At 35.5% G+C, this 15,452-nt stretch overlaps 1 protein-coding gene across 2 annotated transcripts in view; it reads right to left on the reverse strand.

Annotated features, from left to right (window-relative positions):
• Positions 1-8,089: 8,089 nt before the first annotated feature.
• The window catches only part of LOC150097155 (2-Hydroxyacid oxidase 1-like), a 65,182-nt gene continuing 57,819 nt past the window's right edge, over positions 8,090-15,452 (reverse strand). For both annotated transcript variants that reach the window (XM_090407219.1, XM_090407220.1), the window contains one exon: positions 8,090-8,400. In XM_090407219.1, the coding sequence (XP_090263345.1) occupies positions 8,279-8,400 (122 nt within the window). In that variant the 3' untranslated portion in view covers positions 8,090-8,278. The remainder of the gene's footprint in view (positions 8,401-15,452) is intronic.

Below are 15,452 nucleotides of genomic sequence, written 5' to 3' on the forward strand. Positions count from 1 at the left end.
AAACAGTCGCTGATCCGTATCTTAGCATATACAGTAACATATGAGCAACAGTGGATATCTGGAAGGCCTGATCTTCAGAGAGTTGAAGCCTCCCACATAGGACAACTTGTGAGAATTCATGTGGCACATGACAGAGGTGAAGAGTGACCGACGAAATTATGGATAAACAGTTGAAAACATCATTTCATTAATGTGCTATTGACAAAACTAGTCGTTGCATAGCATAATCGTGATATTATGATCTGAAACATCTAAAGGTCTCTTATTATTTTTAATATTTTAAAAAAATATTTTTATCTATTTAAAATATTAAATAAAGTTTAATATTTAAATGTTTCCTTAATATTTGTAACAGAAATACAATAATTTATTGTTAAACCGTATAAAACCATGAAAATTATCACATAAACTTCTTTTATAGTACAGAGAACATTTAATTGAATATACTATGCATTATAGAAAGCGTTTAGTTGCATATAATTCAGCTATGTGTACTGTACTGTAGCTGATAGCTAATTATTTTTCTAGAATGTTTGTTTATTTCAGTGTGACAAACTAAGCAAAGTCTACAAGCCAGTCTTCCATACGTTATGCAACATATAAACAACTCAGTAAGGCCTTTTCAGTATTATTTGAGCTTGAAGCATTTCGAATGGTAGGTGTAATTGTAGATTTCATAACAAAATTTGAATCAGAGCTTACAGTGATTTTGCATTTTGTAAACGAATTTTTCTTCTGAAATTGTTTTTTTTAATTTTATTTTTAATTTATCTTTTTTATTTTTATATATCACAGAATCGTGTAACGAGTACGAAACCACAAAATGTTTATTGGCGTCAGTTAAAAGTGCTCGTTCATGACACTTTTCCTGTTCTTTATCCGGTTTTCCCCTGGTGGGAAGAAACAGTCATGTCAGTATTTGTTTTGTAGTTTTGAAATTTGACAGTACTCAACACACAAGTTAATGATATAATTGGCGATCCAAGCGACACCTTTCCTTTTATCCGTTTTTTTTTAATTCAAGAAAAGCGTTAAGATCAAACGATATTATTATTATTTTTGTCTTAACTGTAAATATAGTAATAATTAAATATGATAATAATAATTTACTATATAATTAATAATAAATGATAATTTAATAAAATGTAGTGATATTTGACACACACACACACACACACACACACACACACACACACACACACACACACACACACACACACACACACACATATATACTATCGTAAATGACTATTATTCAAAAAATATTCTTGTTTCAATATCTCAAAGGCATTTTGATTAGTTGATTAGAGACAGTGTTAATTAATTAACCAGGAAGTCTCCCAGTAATTTTCAAAGAGTTTTTAAGTCTCTTTCTCATGCTGCCTTTGTTTGCTTTTATGTTATTGGCTATTTGCTTCCCATACCTGGTTACGGATCATTAACTGAGAATACTGAGCCCATGTGGAAGAGATATTTCTCCTTTGAAACCTACGTTTATGTTTCTAATGTTAATGTTTCTAATTCTGTGTTAATAGGTATTTCAGAACTCAGGTGTTTCTACTTTACGACAAATAGTCGAAAACTAATGTATATCGAAATCGTAGAGCCCACACTATTTCAGACAATATCATATTGTGCTATGGTTAGGGATTATGAGATGGCGACACTTGTCTTCCGTCTTTACACCGGATGCTGCTTAAAATTAGTGATATTTTGGACCAGAAATTGAACGATCTACTCACTCTCCAAAGGCTAGTTCTGAGGGAACTTTAAACTGTACGATTCAATATTTCTTTTTTTGTCAACTTGTGTTTACTTCATGCACTTTTAAAGCCTTTCTACTAAAACGAAACTCACTATGTATACCGAAAGTGCTATTGTGCCATTTCTCACCATGCTTAACTATCCAGATTTCCACCAATTTTGACTTGTTGCTGACTAATCTGATGGCAGCAGAATCTCCTTAAAAGCGTTTATTATATGATAAATGATGCATCTCAAAGTTCTAATCTTTCTCATTTATGGATTAAGACTTTCTTTCTTGGTATAATACGCAACGTTTAGTATCCCACCGACACTTGGGTATTTTCATTCTTATGACTCTATAAACAAGGAAGAAGGTTCAAAAAAGTAACCAGGAAATCTCTCAGTAATTTCCAAAGGGTTTGTAAATCTCTTCCTCATGCTGCTTTTTTTTTCTTTTATCTTGTTGGCTATTTGCGTCCCATAGCTGATTCCAGAATCATTTACTGAGAAAACTGAACCTATGAGGAAAATAATTTTCGCCTTTTCAAACTACTTTTATGTTTCGTTTATTTCATTCACGTTATACCAATTTTATGCGAAAATAGAAAACATCATCTTTTAATAGGTATTTCGGAACTCAGGTGTTTTAACTTTAAGAAAAATTGGCGGAAATCGTGGCAGCATTAACAGGCCTCGGCTGTTTGTGTTTTGAAAACTAAAAGACTACAATTACTGTGGAATAATATCGCCATTTTACGGGGAAATATACAGCCTATACTCACGTTTCAAGTCGTTTGCTTTAATTGCTGCAGAAACAGGAAGATAGTTTGATAGTTTGATAGTTTGTAAAATCAGGGTTCACACTATCTTCACCATCGTAATATAATCCATCATCACTGTATGGATTATGTTGCGAAAGGACATTAAATAATAATAAAAATCAATAATAAAAATGCAAAATTTATGAAAATAAGTAGAGGGATTTGAATCATCCTGTGGCGGCCAGCGCATAAGCTCTGCGACATTGCAGTACCCTCAAGGGAAAAACGAAAAAATTAAATTTTCTTTGTGTTTATAAATAATAACATATAAATTCAATAGAACATGTTAAAGGTTACAGCTTATATTTCGACATTGATTGAATAGTTAATAATTGGAATTGTTTGATTAACCCTTTAAATTACGAAATGCACTGCTATCTAACCCAGTGTCGGAATTATCACGTTCGGTCAGATCCGGTTAGACTCGGTGATATTCGTTTGCACTTGTCACCGCCCAAGTGAATCTGACATTTCTCGTTGAGCAGTGCTGCTACAACTAAATTGTATGCTTGCGCGCGTTATTTCTGTGAGATACGAAACTTTTATTATTGGTGCATGTTTGTGGTGAGTGCGAAATATTTTTGGTAATTCTTATTTTATTCTGTTAAAATAATGTATGATTATTTATTTATTATAAATATAAGGCTGAATTATGACGAGTGTCACTGTTGAAAATATGAAAAGAATTAATTATATTTTTTCAACTATCGTCACACAAAATAAATGCACTGCGAACAAGGCAGTGTCGGAATGTTAAAACCGACACTGCTCGTTGAGCAGTGTCGCTACCGATATATTGTATGCTTGCGCGCGTTATTTCTGTGTATCATTTTTATTATTGGTGTGTATTCGTGGTGAGGGTGAAATATTTTTAATAAAGCAATTTTTGTAATATGCACATTTACTTATTAATAAATTGGTTACTGATCAGGAAAAAAAAGGAATAATTTTTTCTTGTTTTGTATAAGCAGCACCCCCACTTAAAATTTTCACCAGCCCCCACTGGAATCATCAGCTGTTTAGCAAATGGAAAAATCAGGCATATTAGTGAAGATGGAAAATTAAATTTGGAAATAGACAACAGAATAAGCAAAGCTGGTTTTATGCCTGGTAGACATACAAATATTACAAACTGTGGAATACTAGTTAGTTATTCACATGTGACATCATTTTGACGCTGTTTGATCACTCCCGTACCTCCTTGGGTTTTGGGAGGGAAACCTTCTACTAGAAGTGGTTGGGTCGCAGATTTCCTTTCCACACAGTAGTAGGAAAATCACAAACATCAATGCCACTGACTGGATTCGAACTCGCAGCCTCTTGGCTGGAGAGCGGATACGCTAATCACTTGGCCAACCAGGCCTGCTGTGAAATACTAGAAGCACATAATTTGGAATGTTTACTAATGGCAGTAGCGTGTTATCCAACGAATCGAGCTTATCCACTTTTTTGTTATTGTTGTTTGTATCAAGGCTTCAAGTTAAGAGGCCTGTTGAATCAATGCGGAAAGGCACTCTACTCCGCTACACACGTCTCCGTATCCCATACTACTTAATTCTTCAACTACACACAACGCCATCTACGGCCCACCACAACCACCACCAACAACAAGAACAGTTTTTTCCTCCTGAAAAAACGTGTGTTCTGATGGCTGATTGGCTGAATGCGGGATGAAAAACCCTGCTACCCCCGTATGTTATTTATATTTATTTAATGGTGTGTTAGCCGACCTACGGCTAACACACCATTAAATGAAAGAGCCCATGGAATGATTCCTCTTGTCACGACGAGAATCGAACCCAGATATTTTCTAATCTAAGGGGAGGGGAATGTTCCATTGTTCTTCCAATTACGCTACAGAGGCGCTTAAAGAAAAATTTTGTCCATTACATATCAGATAGAAGGATTTCTGCTTATTTGTCGCTGTCTAGGAGCAATGCCGATGGAACCAGAGTACAACCCCGTGAGTGTTTCGATACAGCATACATTGCCTCTCTAACAAGGATATCTCTAAACAGAAAACTGCAGGAATATTGAGATCGTTTTTAACAAATATGCAGTCGTCAAATTCTAAATCAAAATGGATCTCTGTCTTCAAGACATCTTCCTGGAGAAGAATAAATTCTTCAGTCGTTTCAGTTTTTCTCCCACTGTGAGCAGAGAACTAAGTCAGTTAATAAATTAAAAACTCCGTCCCAAAATGGAGAACATCAACAGCCGTAGAGTTAACACATCATCCTGAATTAATGGGATCGCAGAAATATGATCTGAGCTTAAAGGTTCCCACAGCACATGGCATAGCCATCGCTGTGTACTTCAGCAGCTTAGGTCATTTCCAATGATCTGGCCAGTCCATCGGTACCACGTGGTTGTCTTCGTATCAACACCCCAACCATCAGAATTTCTGGGACGTTGTGTCCTTTGAAATAAATATATAAAAATGTCCAACTGATGGGGTTAGTTGAATAGTCTCCAGGTACATACTCTTCTATCTGCGGAAAATATTGAGTAGGTTTATTGCTGCAGATAATTCTGTCTCTCGCTTCTAAGTTCAACTTCTATGAGAACAGCACTTTGTTTCCAAATACATAGTGAACTCAGTGTGGTCTCTTAGGTAATTCCGACCACAATCTAAAGTACATACATTTATTGATGGCGTTGTGTAAGTTTTCTAGTGACAGAAAAATTAAATAACCAAGAAAATTAAATATCCTTTACTTGTACAAAGTAAATTTTTGTATAATCAAAATTTTGGATTTCATTTACGACCTAAGCAATTCCAGTCCATGAAACTAGTGTGTTGTCTGACAAATGCGTGTATTCTCCGGCTGATTTACGTAATTTCCGGATTTCCCATCCATGATGAGGCCAGTTAACTCACTTACATCCGAAAGACACCTTTAAAAGTTCCAGGCATCCTAAAGTGCCCCAACTACGCCCAACATGATTAATATTGCATTTTGAAAAATCTTAATAATTTATCATTGAAATTTTATGCAAAGAATAACAATGTAATAGCAGAAATACATCTGAAAGGGGAATCCTTAGCTATCTATACTTTTACCTGTAGATGGCCATAATTACGCTGCTATTTATTTAATAGTTTCCTTTTATGATTTAACAAGCAATGTTCAATTTTATCTGCCCTTAACTTGTCTGTATTTAATGAAGAGATTTGAGCATTAAGTATATAAAGGCTGTACGTTTGCCAAGTACTTTCACGTTAATATTAATGGAGGTTACTCTCTCTTTCCCCTTGCATTTATTGAGCCACTTGTTGCGCATCTATTGACTGGGAGGACACGCAAGAGGCAAAGCACTGAAATACGAACCGATGGGTAGCATGAACTTGTATTCCTTCACATACAGTTGGAAGCATAATTACTAGAATCTCACAATATTCATTCATGTTTAAAGGCGCAAATAGATAAATATAAATACGATATATGATTATTATTGGCATTAGTTTTTCAGTGCTTGTACTTGTTAATTAACAGCCACGTGAGCATTCATTTATTTTTTTTATTTTTCAAATTGCGAAACCACACTATTTATGTATCCATGGCAACCTAGAGTGTTTTATATGATTATATCATAGTTACAAGTTAATATGGGCTGTCAATTAAAGATAAACGAATCAAGTGAATATTTTATTTGTTAAGAGAAAATGTCAAACTATGTGTAATAGCATGACGAGTAGCTTACTCGAGCCTTGAACACTTTCGCTCCTTGACCCACTTTAATCCTGACTAATAGTTTGACCGGTGCTTTGAAGTGAACAGCATTGACAACCAAACTTTTGTGATTCGCCCACGGAATTAATTTCAAGGAATCGAACCAATGAAGCCATTCAAACCGTTTAAAATCCCTTAGGGTATCAATTTGGACTGAGTATTATATTTACACTTGACTTATTGACCTGCCTTTTTTTTTTGATTGTTTTTTTTTTTATATGGTCCTGAAAAAAAAAAGAAAAGGAAGAAACCGGACTTCGATTACATTCCACCTGTGGTTATTTATACCTGAAGGACAGCCATTGCTGTAACATGGGCTGTACGTAAGATCAGAGAACGAGATTTTGATTTACTCAATTTGATTTACTTACTGACACTCTATTAAACAGGTTTTTTTAAGGCTGAATGGTCTGAAGTGAATCTTATCTGGACATAATGGACGAAATCATTGAATGGTTCTAAACGAAGTTACAAATTTTATTCTGCTACTAAAGAATTTCACTTACGCTTTGCTTTAACCTCAAACAATATCTTTACTCCACTTTTTTCACACTTACAGATGCTATTCTTTTGTGTAGACACTTCACTAAATGTTAATAAACGGTCACTGCTATTTTGGTCCATTCCTTCAGCACCAGAAGCGAACATTGACGTGTTGGTTTTACATTCAGTCCAAATTCTGTTTCTTTCCAAAGGCGCTCTATACGGCTCAGAGATGGATTAGATGTTGAAGTCTAACCTGTGCGCTCTCACTTCCTCTTCTTTGTTTTTACTACACTAAACAGATCTCGCATTGCTCTCTGGTAAATATCTTTCCCTTCACATCCGCCATATCCACCGTCCACCTCGCATGACGGATGCGTGTCGTGAATTTAAATAGAACCCAGATATAATTCAGGATGATGTTCAGCTTGTATAACAGTATCCTTGGAACCGGTCTGAAATTTTATGTATTGAGGCCAGAAAATAAACATAAAACTAGCTTCAATTCTTTTTGATCAGATCAACTGAATTTCAATACTTTGGTTATGTGCTTGATGTTGTGTGTGTGTGTGTGTGTGTGTTAGTTTATACCAAGTTGTATTATTTTGTAATCGCTAGAATATGAACAGTCCGCGGGGTTAGCCTAGTGCCTTTGCGCTTCGCAACCATATGTCTGGGGAAGGAGTGTCCTAGGTTCGATTCCCGTCGACGACGTGAGGAGCTTAAGGATCTTCCTCGGCCATAGCCAAGTTAGCCGGGCGTGGAGAGCAGGGTTTTCCCACCAGTTTATCTGGGGTTTTTCACCCCTCAAGCAAGCAACCCAGCGACGTGAACACACATGCTACAATCATAGGATATAGGAGGACGGCAGCGGGAAACCAACTTGGTCATATTCATTTCCCTAGTATGGTAGCATACAGCTACCCCCACCAGCCGTATGGTTGAGGGAATAGAATAATAAATAGAATATGAACGCGTTATACTTCATTTGAACAAGATTTCAGAAACCAGTATTGTGTTGTCTTCATGTTAGGGCTCCTCACAGTTTGAAGCAAAATTGAAAATCGAATATTTTTTTTAGTTTAAATAGTTTATTTTTTTATAGAACCACGCAATCCACTTGAATGAACTTCTACTTTGCAATGTCTTGTGGGGATAAAAAAAAATAATTTTTTTACTGTCAACTTGTTTCTTGAGCTCAGTTTTGACATTGTTTTGTGCTTACGTCACGAAAAAAATTAAACTATTAAAATTTATTACACATACCAAATCTAACCGTCACACGCTAAAAAGTGCTGTTTGGTATACCCTTTTATTTATTTTTATTCTATTTTATTTCAAATTACATTTTAAAGTCTCCAAAACGATTACTTTATTATGAATTCCACAAGCTGAAAGAATGGTGGTTCCAGTTAAATCCCGGAGACCGAAAAAATGTCAGTCAGGCAGACTTCAGTTTGCAATACAAAACAAACGAATCACGCTGGTTCTCCATCAATATTGTCTGGTGGTGGATCGAACTCGAGTGACTGTCAGGTTCTTGGGCTGCCAGACCTTGTCGTAGTAAAAATCACGGACCACCATTTCTGGTACGATGTCTTCAACTGTATTGGCTCCTGAAAAGGACAGAAAGGGAACTTAAGTTGACTAATTATTATCAAGTTAATGGGAGATGCTAATTTTCTCACCAACATTAAAATTTAATTTTTTTAAATAATTTCAATAAATTATTTATTGATTTTTATTAATAATTTTTTAATTTATTTGCATGATTAAGAGCATATCCTAGCATCCTGTGTGTTCCCATGGTCACCAATTCTTTTGATCTAAATCCGATTAAACATTTGCGAGACAATGTGGAACACAGCATCCGCCGGTGGACGCCAGTGTCTTGTTGCTCTGCTTGCATATCTCGTAGAAATGGATATTTTATGTAAAATCCGCATATAAAACAGTATTTATACAAATATAAAGCGCTAGTGCAACTATCACTCCCCATGTCGACAGTATTCAAAGGATGGACAAATTTGGAATTTGTATAACGTAAGTAGTTGCATAGGGAAAAAATAAAATCTTGAGAGGAATAGAATGCCTAGTTTTTCTGAGGCGGATGAAGCTATTGATGTGATGTGTTTATGGCATAATACGTAACTAAAAGCATTTGCACTCTCCAAAAAGATCTGAATGCGATTCACTGGATTTTAATGTTTTATTTGTAACGTATCAATTCTCTTTGAACTCCATGTTTGTCTTATTCATTCTGTTCTTGCTATGTTTGAAGAGGGTGGCGGGAGCATGAAGAACACAAATAGCAATGGCTTTGGTGTTTTTTTAACCCATTGAGAATCTGAACTTTTAGTTAATGTTTTGTTCGGGGAAGAACTGATGAGACAAACTTGTCTCTCCAGAATCAGATAATGTTAGTTCTTGGAATTGTTCGTCGATGTTGTACATATTAATCTTGCATTTTATTGCTCCTTTCTATGGACATTAAACATTCAACCGACAACGTAATAACAACTACCATTGGAAATTTGTTTTGATTGGGTTGACACACTGAATTTCACCACAAGGACATTTTCAAGTAAAACTCTACTATGAAGAAACACTTTTAAATTACCTTGAAGCAGGTGAGTAATGATTACTCCAATAACGAGGGTGACCTTCTGAATAATGATAGGGATCGATGTATATCATTACGATTTATGATGTTATTTCATGGCCAGCTGTTTAACCTTCGAATGCGTTGTGTAACCTGATTTACCAATTATCGGAAACATTTCAGTATTATGACTATGCGAGACTGGGATGCATCGACATCTGCATAAAGTTGATTTTTATGACCAATAAAATAAATATTATATTTATTTCATTAGGCATAAATGAAGTATGACCAGATGATTTACGCCTGTGGGCACAGAAACCAGTAGGTCACTGACTCGTAGCGGCATTCATATTCAACGGCTAACATATTTCAAACATCCATGTGCTAGCTGGAATAAACCGGTAACATGTGACTAATTTCTGTCACCCATCAATTATTGTGGGAAAATATTCTCAGAAAAACAATTAGCCAGGTACAGTTCCAATTATTCCTAGTGCTTGACATATTCTATTTAAATTTCTGTAATGCTATTGTATAACCTGATTTTATCCTGCCCATTAATGTTATTCAATGCAAAAGTAGTGCATGTCCAGGGTCACTCAGGAAAGGAAATAGATCAGATCACTTTTCAGACAGACATCGTTTATTAAGATGTTAATGAGGTGAGCTGTGAATGAACAGAAAAAGAAAAACATATTGGACTGAGGAACTGAAAACAGGGACAAGTTTGCGCCTGAAGTATCTTCAGGACTAGAGCAACTCGTGGCGAAGGCGGACTAAGTTCTGATCACTTTCCTTAGTATCCCATAATGCAAAGCACATCTCTTTGCGGACACGTATAATGCTGTGCATTATGGGAAGGGTCACTACCCAATGCATAGTATTATACATGTCCACAAGGAGATGTGCTTTGCATTATGGGATACAAAATTTGCGACCGAGTTGCCTCCGTCGCAAATTTTGTTTGCGTACACTTGGATAAAGAATTAAACCAGATATATAATTTATAGTCTAACCAAGTGAGACCAACCTTCTTTTTTTTTTATATTGATTTCAGAGAATGAGTAGGGAAGTAAAATTAAACTGGACCTTATGAAAGATAAAAATTCTTGCATTTTTACTGTAAAAGTAAAATATAATTAAGTAATTATAGCAATATTCCAGAAAAACTACCGAACCTAAATGGCACGCAGTGCACTTTTCCTTGCCTTTCTTTATGAAGAGTGTTCATTTTTTTAAAAGATAACGAGAAACATTGGCGATAATTAACCCGTCTAGGGTTGCAGTTGTTCGCATGAAATTACAAGATTTTCAAGAAGAATGATTTGCTTATTTTTTTTCATGGGAACTCCAAGAATTACGTTATTTTCCAAATTTTATATTTCTCCCTCCTCTCAAAGTTCCGTTAATTAATATAATAGATGCCGGAGAAAACTAATCTCAGAAAACGGCTCCGTAGCATAATTGGAAGAACAAAGGGGTACTGCGCTGTTTGATTGGAAAAGATTTCAGTTCGATTCTTGTCGTGACCAGTGGAATCTTCATTTAGGCTTTCTCAGTTGATGGCGCTAAGCCTATCTCATACAGTGGATAGTCGATTTTTTCTTCAGGAAACTCGGGTTTTTCATCCTACATAAAGGCAAGCAGCCGTAGTACACACACACACACACACACTGAGAGAGTTTACATTGTATTCTTCCTAGATACACAATGAAGTGTATCGATGAAGGATTGAGTAGCGTAGACGGTGATTTGTGTGGGGTGGAGTGGAATGGAATAGAGTGCTCTCCTCCGATGAGATCCTGGAGGTGTCGTATAATAAGAAAATACTATTTCCATTCCCTCTCCCGAAAGCTGTACACGTATATAGTTTACAGACGAATTCAATTATTTCTGGAAGATGAGCTGTTTTTCACGTCTTCAAATGGCGAAACCACAAGCCACAAGCTTTGCTGTTTATTCGGGCGAGAATCAACTTGTTTGTATTTGCATTTATTATTGGTGCACGAACTGTGTGAGGGACAGAACCGGTATCAGACCAAATGATACCCCAGGTGAGAAGTATTGTGGATATTGTCTTTGTACTTCAAGATTCTTTTACTCCCAACGATTGATTGGAAGTACTTTAAATTTCAATGTCCATTAAGATACTGAATCCTGTCACAAGGCTTGCGTCTCAGACGACGACCTGACCCTAAATCCAATATCAGTGAAGAGAGAACTAAAATGTCTAAATGCGATATGGTTAAGATAATCTGAGCTATGTATAAAGAACAACAAAAGCAGGCCACTGTGTTTAAGTGTGGTATTATTTGAATCTGATCGGCTACCTCGAGCGAAATATTGCCCAGTTATTGAGTTACAAAAGTACTAAATCTGCCAATTGCAAAATCCGTGGGGATCTGTCTCCCGAACAAGTAATACTGATAGCAGAGATAATCCTGGGAGAGGTGGCAAACGCTGAAGCCTAACTTACACTAAATCATCACCATCATCGCCATCTTCATAGCATCATCATAATACTTTCTCAATATTAAAATTGAAAATCGATTAATAAGCAGCATCGAAATTAAATCGATACTTTTAATTAATGTAATGAAATTATAATGCAATAAATAAATTTCTAATGTATTCGCTATCTTTGAACATAATTTAAGCTTTACATAATGAATAAAAATGACATATTAGCTGGAACATTCTAAGATATTCTCTTTAATTTACGATAGCAATTGGTAAATACGTTGTTTATAGTTTCCTATGTAGGAAAACAAACACGTATGTTTTGATAACTGTGCTTGTTTTTTAATAAATATGAGACAGCAGATTTTAGGTATGCAGCTGAAATAAATATTTTATTTTCGATATTAAATCAGATACTTGAAGTTACATATGTATAGCTATCACTAAATTCATATACTAGTGTTCAAATAAAATGCACGTTGCAAATAAAAATAATACAGTAACAGTAGCATAGATTAAAAAAGAATCAGAATATTAAAATTAGCAAGAAATCTAACAAACAAACATTGTTAGTTCTGTTCAGTAATAAGGTTCATCATCTGCGAGGACTAATTGGAATTGTGCGCTAGTTAAGATAGTTATCGGCCATCGTTTTCTGATAGTTGAAATTTTTAACTGTAATTTCTAAGCCGTAGATATGCCGGTAATTTACGGTTTCTAAATTTGAGTCTGTTAAGAAACAAAAAAATCGCTTTTTTGTTAACTCGATATTTTTGCCATGGGCATGGATGTTTGTGATTGTCTGTGAAAATACTACTGATGATGGTGGGCAGTAGATGGCGTTGGTGTATGTGATGCGGTTTGTTGTAGTTGGTGGATTGAGTGGTGGAGACAGAGAGTTGTAGAGTCGGTGCCCTCCTTTGATGAGTCTTTGGACTCCCTGGAAGTGTTGCGTAATAATAATAGTAATAATAATCAGCAAACAAAAAAGGGGGTCATGATTTTGGAATGCCTGTGATCAATCAACCGATCATGATCGACTGGTCGAAGTTTCCCTCGCTTGAATACAACCACCCATAAACAAAGTAGAATGCAATTTTTCAATGAAAAATAATAATAATTCCATAATTCCACTAACAACTTCATTTCGCAACAGAGTAGGCGACACTCCTTTAGTCTTAATGTTTGGGTTATCGGTAGGCAGATGGCCTCCACATCTCATTAATCCTAGATGGTTAGGATGGTCCTAATCGTAACTGGTGTTTATTTGAATGTACTCGTGTGTGTTCTACTGCGGATTTTTATTGAGTTACGTCATTTATTTATTTATCCTACAGTAAAAAACTACCTTATTTACCTTCGACAAAGTGGAGTACCTCTGTAATCGGCTGAAAAATATATGCCTAGAAAAAAGTTCGTCTTTTGACAAGAGTCGAATCTGTAATGATCTTCCTTCTAATGATTATCAAGATTATAGAATTATATATATAACATATAATTATATATGACTGTTCCCTTTATTATTTCAAATTGGAAAATCGAAATCGCAAGGCATTCTACTTTGTCTAATATCTTTTCAATTGCTGTTCTGCATTGACTGTTTCATATCCTGCTTAGAACACGTTCTGACTGAGAATTACCAAGGCCAGCTAGTTATTGTGTTTATAGTTAGAAAAAAAATGGAACGAAAGGCGAATAATCATTTTTAAACGACAAATGATATTTGCGATGACGACAAGGAAGTAAAGTTAGGTTGCTTACTACTAGAGAGAAAGTGATAAATACACTGCTGTACGAAGCTTAAAAAACGAATTTCTGTTATATTATTTTTATTATATGTTTGATCAGTCGATTTATGACCACAAAACTGAAAATCGGTAACCAAGTTAAGCTCGATTTCTTCAAATTCCTTTTATAAATGGAATATAAAGTAATTCGAAATGCATGTTTGCTAAAATTATGTCTGCTAATTTAAGAATTAGATATAAGCGAATCAAAACATTTTTTTAAGGGTTATAATGTTTAGTTAGTTCTGGCTCAGTTATGATAATGTTACAATGAAACGATGCAAGAAGAGTCCTTTTTAGTTTATAATAATTCCACCTAAAAGGTTGCACATCTATACTAGTACTGCAACTCTGAGGAAGCTAACATTAGAAGATTTTAAAGATTAAAAAAAATATTTTTAGGTTTCAGTTAATGAGAAACTGATATCGGTGACCTATTTCATAGGATGTTGTTACCAATGAGGTAAGAACTAACAATGAAAGAGAAATCTATAGTTGCTGCATTGTAAATCCATGACCAGTTTCAGCATGCGTTCTGTGGAACCATAGATGCGCAAATTAACATTGTCCATGAATATAGTGATATAAACAAAGCACAGAGCAGTAATTGAACTTTTGTGCTAGAGAGCAGAGCACACCATTAAAAAATGGGTTATTAATCATCAACTTCATTTTTTTCTGTTGAAGGCCATCCTGGATTTTGTCAAGGAGTTTTGGGCGCATTCTCAAATATGGGAATAATTCTATATTGCTGGGATGATCAGACAGTGAAACAGTTGCACAGAGGAAAATTACCTTCTTCAGTGGAAGGGTATTGATTGGTTGAACATTGTGATCTTAATTGGATGCAACTAAGTTCACGGTCTGTGTATTATACCTGCTAATTGCATGTTTATTACCAGACATGTTTGCGGGATGAAAAATCCTTCTACTACGTATGCGACTGGACAACAAACCTTCTCTAACAACCATTATAATGATACCTTGCATTCTGAATGGTGTTCCAACCTAGAAGAACTAGGTTGGAACAACCGAAGAACGAAGTTCGTCGTTCTATAAAGTGCGCTACAGAGAACTTTGAAAGAAGAAGAAGAAGCTTAGTTCTTTTAGACGTTGCCGCAGTTTTTTAAGCCAAGAGAAATTTCCATCGGCTGTCCTTTCAAGAAGAGAAATCTATTTCGGACTAAGGTGGATTCTTTGTCGTACGAAATAATACAGGATCGAGTTTTAGAAGAATTAAATTGATCTGGTTATTTTTAAATCTCAGTTCATAAGTTTTTACAGATGACAGTGCAAAGTACGAGAGCGGTCTGAAACGTTCTGGCCTCGACCATAGATGGCAACACTATCGGCAAGATTTTTCTTTTTCTAAGTTGGTACATCTGTCGTAAGCATCCATGTGAAATTGCAAGTCATTCTATCAAGTAGTTTGTTTTATACAGCTGTCTGAAGGAAAAGTGTTGTCTGTATCCCTTGAAATGGATAAAACTGAGTTTCGTGCGGTTATAAAATTCTTTGTAAAAGAAGGTTTAACGCCAAACGAAATTCATTCGAAGTTCATAAAAGTTTACGAGCACTCTTCTTCTTCATTTTCAACAATTAAGAAATGGACTGCCGAGTAAAAAACGTGGCCGTAACAGCCTTCAAAAGATGATCCACGTGAAGGACGTCCCAACAAAAGGGTTACAACATCGGAAATCATTGATCAAGTGCACGATATGGTATTGGATGACCGGCGAGTCAAAGTGCGTGAAATTGCTGAGACTATAGGCATTTCCAAAGAACGTGTAGCATATATTTTGCATGAAGAATTGAA

This window comes from Typopeltis vanoorti, chromosome 17, assembly GCF_054136105.1.
Source record: "Typopeltis vanoorti isolate ZY-2024b chromosome 17, IOZ_Tvanoo_1.0, whole genome shotgun sequence".
NCBI lineage: Eukaryota > Metazoa > Arthropoda > Arachnida > Uropygi > Thelyphonidae > Typopeltis > Typopeltis vanoorti.